This window comes from Salvelinus sp. IW2-2015, linkage group LG30 (assembly GCF_002910315.2).
Source record: "Salvelinus sp. IW2-2015 linkage group LG30, ASM291031v2, whole genome shotgun sequence".
In the NCBI taxonomy this organism is placed as follows: Eukaryota; Metazoa; Chordata; class Actinopteri; order Salmoniformes; family Salmonidae; genus Salvelinus; species Salvelinus sp. IW2-2015.
In genome coordinates, this window is record NC_036869.1 from 9,735,372 (window position 1) to 9,742,139 (window position 6,768).

The 6,768-nt window shown below is 45.8% G+C and overlaps 1 protein-coding gene across 1 annotated transcript in view; it reads right to left on the reverse strand.

Annotated features, from left to right (window-relative positions):
* LOC111955079 (ubiquitin-conjugating enzyme E2 E2) overlaps window positions 1-6,768 on the reverse strand; it is a 49,653-nt gene that overhangs the window by 2,027 nt on the left and 40,858 nt on the right. The window contains exon 5 of the mRNA XM_023975149.2: window positions 2,048-2,195. Within this exon, the coding sequence (XP_023830917.1) occupies window positions 2,048-2,195 (148 nt within the window). The remainder of the gene's footprint in view (window positions 1-2,047; window positions 2,196-6,768) is intronic.

The following is a 6,768-nucleotide window of genomic DNA, read 5'->3' on the forward strand; positions in this document are numbered from 1 at the left end:
AAATAATGACCAGACTGATTATGAGAAGGGTTGAGCGATTGCCCTGTTATTATATTTTTAAAGGATCACATTATTGTTTTATCTATATTATGTGTACATGTAACATTTTGTGGGTCTGTGTGTTCTGTGGGAAATATGCATCTTTAATGTGGTCATACATTTAGCAGGAGGTTAGGAAGTGCAGCTCAGTTTCCAACTCATTTTGTGGGCAGAGGGCACATAGCCCGTCTTCTCTGCCTATGGCAGCCTCTCTAAATAGCAAGGCTATGCTCACTGAGTCTGTACATAGTCAAGCATTTTCTTAATTTGGGGTCAGTAACAGTGGTCAGGTATTCTGCTACTGTGTATTCTCTGTTTAGGGCCACATATCATTACAATTTGCTCTGTTTTCTGGTTGATTCTTTCCCATGTGTAAAATAGTTTTCTTTTTGCGTTCTCATAATTTGGTTGTGTCTAATTGTGTTGCTGTCCTAGGGTTCTGTGGGGTCTGTTTGTGTTTGTGAACAGAGCCCCAGAACCAGCTGGCTGAGGGGACTCTTCTCTAGGTTCATCTCTCCGTAGGTGAGGGTTTGTGGTGGAATGTGTGGGTATCGCTTCCTTTTAGGTAACTGTAGAATTTAACAGCACTTTTCTGGATTTTGATAACTAGCGAGTATAGTCCTAATTATGCTCTCCATGCATTGTTTGGGGTTTTGCATTGTATAAAAAGTACATTTTTGCAGAATTCTGCATGCAGTCTCAATTGGGTGTTTGTCCCATTGTGTACATTCTTTGTTGGTGAGCGGACCCCAGACCTCACAACCATAGAAGGCAATGGCCTCTATAACTGATTGAAGTATTTTCAGCCAGATCCTAATTGGGATGTCGAGTTTTATGTTCCTTTTGATTGCGTAGAAGGCCCTTCTTGCCTTGTATCTTAGGTCGTTTACAGCCTTGTGCAAGTTACCTGTGGTGTTGATGTTTAGGCCGAGGTAGGTATAGTTCTTTGTGTGCTCTAGGGCAACAGTGTCTAGACAGAATGTGTATTTGTTGTCCTGGCTACTGGACCTTTTTGGGACACCATTATTTTGGTCTTACTGAGATTCACTGTCAGGCCCCAAGTCTGACAGAATCTGTGTAGAACATCTAAGTGCTGCTGTAGGCCCTCTTTAATTGGGGACAGAAGCACCAGTTAATCTGCAAACAGTAGACATTTGATTTCAGAGTCCAGTAGGGTGAGGCCGGGTGCTGCAGACTGTTCTAGTGCCCTCGCTAATTCATTGATATAAAGTGAGCTCCAAAAGTATTGGGACAGTGACATTTTTTGTTGTTGTTTTGGCTCTGTACTCCAGAACTTTGGATTTGAAATGATACAATGACTATGAGCTTAAAGTGCAGCCTGCTATCTTTAATTTGAGGGTATGTTCATCCATATCGGGTGAACCGTTTAGAAATGACATATTTGTGCGTCTAACTTTCTCACTCATCACGATTCATTCAGGATTATTCGTAATCATGGTAGCATCCACATTAATCAGAAGTGTTTAGACATATTCTATTCTTATTTACAATAAAAGTGACTCCAAAATGACACAATACACTATTTACCATTCATTTCCATTGGGCACAAAATAATATGTTACTGTCCCAATACTTTTGGAGCTCCCTGTACTGTATCACCCCACGGCCCTAAGGAAAGAAATCTGTATGTTTATTGCCCATTTTAACTGCACACTTGTTGCTTGTGTACATGTTTCCCCCCAACACCGCTTTCCATCAATTTGCATAGCAGACCCTCATGCCACATTGAGTCAAAAGCTTTTTTGAAATCAATAAAGCATGAAAAGACTGTTTTGGTTTGTTGTTTGTCAATAACGGTGTGCAGGGTGTATACATGCTCTGTCATACTGTATTTTGGTCAGAAGCCAATTTGACATTTGCTCAGGACATTGTTTTCACTGAGGAAATGTTGGAGTCTGCTATTGATGATACTGCAAAGGATTTTTTTCTCTCGATTTTTCAGAGAGAATCTCTCTCTCTCTGATTGGGTGATAGGGGTGTCACTCACCAGGGTTGCAGTCAGTGAGCAGGGAGCAGATGGACAGCAGCACCTTGGAGATGGTGAGGGCGGGGCTCCAGTTGTCCTTCAGGATGTCCAGACAGATCACACCCTGACTGTTGATGTTACAGTGGTAGATCCTGGTACGGAACGTCACCTAGGAAACAACAACGTTTCTCGAGAAATCAATACACCCCGACTGTCATTGATGTTACACTGGTAAATCCTGGTACGGAACGTCACCTAGGTTACAACAAAGTTTCTCTAGATCAATGCACCCTGTGGTTTATGTGCTTTTTCCAGTCCTTCGGGAGCTGAGCATCTCTTTGTGTCAGTAACATAGAAGAAGCAGAGCGAAACATTAGGAAGACAAGAGACTAAACATCATTAGGGAGCCAACTCTGACCTCTGGGCTGCCTGCCTGAACAGTGGAGGGATCAGAGTGGGAGTGACATTGGAGAAGCACCCTTTGACTCAATCACACTCTCCCCCTCTATCTCCCTAGCTGACTCACTCTCTCTCAACCACTTCATGAGTGACTAACCATGCTGGCCTGCTTGTGGAAACTGTGCTCCATAACTGTGCTCCCAGGCTATCCCAAGGTGTGGAGGGGATCTGCTAGTCTAGTCTGTGGTGTTTGTGTACCCTGTTCTCAGACAGCAGATATAGGAGTGTGTATGTTTGTGTGTGTGTGTGTCTGTCTGTCTATCTGTCTGCCTGCCTGCCTGTATGTCTGCAGCCCTGTTCACAACCTGAACCCAGCGGGAGGCCTGGCTCTTAGAGCAGCAGATATGTTTCCGTTCATCCTCAGTCAGCAGAGGAAAGAGAGAAACGAGGAAAGGAAGAGACAGATGGAGAGAGAAAGAGAGAGAGAGAGACAAGGAAAGGAAGAGACAATGGAGAGAGAAAGAGAGAGAGAGAGAGAGAGACAAGGAAAGGAGAGAGATGGAGAGAGACAAGGAAGGAAGAGAGATGGAAGAGAGACAAGGAAAGGAAGAGAGCAGATGGAGAGAGAGAGAGAGAGACAGAGGAAAAAGGAAGAGACAGATGGAGAGAGAAAGAGAGAGAGAGAGAGACAAGGAAAGGAGAGAGACGATGGAGAGAGAGAGAGAGAAAGGAAAGGAAGAGGCAGATGGAGAGAGAGAGAGGAGAGAGAGACAAGGAAAGGAAGAGACAGATGGAGAGAGAGAGAGAGAGAGACAAGGAAAGGAAGAGACAGATGGAGAGAGAGAGAGAGAGGAGACAAGGAAAGGAAGAGACAGATGGAGAAGGAGAGGAGAGAGAGAGAGAGAAGGAAAGGAAGAGACGATGGAGAGAGAGAGAGAGAGAGAGAGAGAGAGAGAGAGAGAGAGAGAGAGAGAGAGAGAGAGAGAGAGAGAGAGAGGAGAGAGAGAGAGAGAGAGAACAAGGAAAGGAAGAGACAGATGGAGAGAAGAGAGAGAGAGGAGACAAGGAAAGGAAGAGACAGATGGAGAGAGCGAGAGAGAGAGAGGACAAGGAAAGGAAGAGACAGATGGAGAGAGCGAGAGGAAGGAGGAGAGAGAGAGACAAGGAAAGGAAGAACAGATGGAGAGAGAAAGAGAGAGAGAGAGACAAGGAAAGGAAGAGACAGATGGAGAGAGAAAGAGAGAGAGAGAGAGACAAGGAAAGGAAGAGACAGATGGAGAGAGCGAGAGAGAGAGAGAGACAAGGAAAGGAAGAGACAGATGGAGAGAAAGAGAGAGAGAGACAAGGAAAGGAAGAGCAGTTGGAGAGAGAGACAGAGAGGAAAGAAGAGAAAAGGTGGCAGATGATAGAGACAGACAGAGTGAGAGGCCCCACATCCTGAGGCAATCACTAAACTAAACTCGCTCACGGTCGACGCCCAAACAACGCACCTGCATAGAGTATTTCCTCAATATTAACACTGAACATAGCCACTGGCGTAACGCATATTTCTGGCCCCCCCATAAGGTCGGAGTCCAGGCCTACGGCCAGTAGGTCCAGGTTGCGGGCCCGACTATTTCTCTATACTGAGTATTGCTAACCCAGAGTCTTTCCTGAGACATTGTACATTATATGTCCATTGCGCTGCACACAATTTAATTTAGTCTTGAATGATGGTTGCCAAGATACAGTATACCAGAGGAAAGGGACTGTTGATATTGCAACCACATAACTCAAACGCTGGTTAACCAGTATGAAATATCAACTTTTTTTTATTCATGTCCTCAAGAACTGTTGTCTGCTAAAGAAATAATCTGTTTGCATCTGCCAATTGATTGACTGTCCAGTATCCAGACGATCTGTCCCCAGAGCTTCCTATAAGTTAGCCTCTTCCCATATCGTGTTGAGTCCGGCAATTAAGGAGAATCAAATCAAATCAAATCAAATCAAATCAAATCAATTTTTATTGTCAAATACACATGGTTAGCAGATGTTAATGCAAGTGTAGCGAAATGCTTGTGTTCTAGTTCCGACAATGCAGTAATACCAACAAGTAATCTAACCTAAAATTCCACAACTACTACCTTATACAAACACACAAGTGTAAAGGGATAAAGAATATGTACATAAAGATATATGAATGAGTGGTGGTACAGAACGGCATGGCAAGATGCAGTAGATGGTATAGAGTACGGTATATACATATGAGATGAGTACTGTAGGGTATGTAAACATAAAGTGGATAGTTTAAAGTGGCTAGTGGTACATGTATTACATAAAGATGGCAAGATGCAGTAGATGATATAGAGTACAGTATATACATATGAGATGGGTAATGTAGGGTATGTAAACATTATATTAAGTGGCATTGTTTAAAGTGGCTAGTGTACATTTTTACATAATTTCCATCAATTCCCATTTTTAAAGTGGCTGGAGTTGAGTCAGTATGTTGGCAGCGGCCGCTAAATGTTAGTGGTGGCTGTTTAACAGTTGATGGCCTTGAGATAGAAGCTGTTTTTCAGTCTCTCGGTCCCTGCTTTGATGCACCTGTACTGACCTCGCTTCTGGATGATAGCGGGGTGAACAGGCAGTGGTTGGGTGGTTGTTGTCCTTGATGATCTTTATGGCCTTCCTGTGACATCGGGTGGTGTAGGTGTCCTGGGGGCAGGTAGTTTGCCCGGTGATGCGTTCTGCAGACCTCACTACCCTCTGAGAGAGCTTACGGTTGTGGCGGAGCAGTTGCCGTACCAGGCGGTGATACAGCCCGACAGGATGCTCTCGATTGTGCATCTGTAGAAGTTTGTGAGTGCTTTTGGTGACAAGCCGAATTTCTTCAGCCTCCTGAGGTTGAAGAGGCGCTGCTGCGCCTTCTTCACAACGCTGTCTGTGTGGGTGGACCAATTCAGTTTGTCCGTGATGTTGTACACCGAGGAACTTAAAACTTTCCACCTTCTCCACTACTGACCCGTCGATGTGGATAGGGGGGTGCTCCCTCTGCTGTTTCCTGAAGTCCACAATCATCTCCTTTGTTTGTTGACGTTGAGTGTGAGGTTATTTTCCTGACCACCACACTCCGAGGGCCCTCACCTCCTCCCTGTAGGCCGTCTCGTCGTTGTTGGTAATCAAGCCTACCACTGTAGTGTCATCCGCAAACTTGATGATTGAGTTGGAGGCGTGCATGGCCACGCAGTCGTGGGTGAACAGGGAGTACAGGAGAGGGCTCAGAACGCACCTTGTGGGGCCCAGTGTTGAGGATCAGCGGGGTGGAGATGTTGTTACCTACCCTCACCACTGGGGGCGGCCCGTCAGGAAGTCCAGGACCCAGTTGCACAGGGCGGGGTCGAGACCCAGGGTCTCGAGCTTGATGACGAAGTTTGGAGGTACTATGGTGTTAATGCTGAGCTGTAATCGATGAACAGCATTCTCACATGGGTATTCCTCTTGTCCAGATGGGTAGGGCAGTGTGCAGTGTGGTTGGATTGCGTCGTCTGTGGACCTATTGGGTCGGAAGCAAATTGGAGTGGGTCTAGGGTGTCCGGTAGGGTGGAGGTGATATGGTCCTTGACTAGTCCTCTCAAAGCACTTCATGATGACGGAAGTGAGTGCTACGGGGCGGTAGTCGTTTAGCTCAGTTACTTAGCTTTTCTGGGAACAGAACAATGGTGCCCTCTTGAAGCATGTGGGAACAGCAGACTGGGATAAGGATTGATTGAATATGTTAAACACACCAGCCAGCTGGTCTGCGCATGCTCTGAGGACGCGGCTGGGAATGCCGTCTGGGCCTGCAGCCTTGCGAGGGGTAACACGTTTAAATGTTTTACTCCCCTGGCTGCAGTGAAGGAGAGCCCGCAGGTTTTGGTAGGGGGCGTGTCAGTGGCATGTATTGTCCTCAAAGGGGCAAAAAGTTGTTTAGCCTGTCTGGGAGCAAGACATCCTGTCCGCGACGGGGCTGGTTTTCTTTTTGTAATCCGTGATTGACTGTAGACCCTGCCACATACTCTCTTGTTCTGAGCTGTTGAATTGACCTCGATTTGTCTCTGTACTGGGACTTAGCCTGTTTGATTGCCTTGCGGAGAGAATAGCTACACTGTTTGTATTCGGTCATGCTTCGGTCACCTTGCCTGGTTAAAAGCAGTGGTTCGCGCTTTAGTTTCACGCGAATGCCTGCCGTCAATCCACGGTTTCTGGTTTGGGATGTTTTAAATCGTTGCTGTGGGTACGACATCGTCAATGACTTCCTAATGAACCTGCTCACCGAATCAGCATATTCGTCAATATTGTTGTTGGACGCAATGCGGAACATA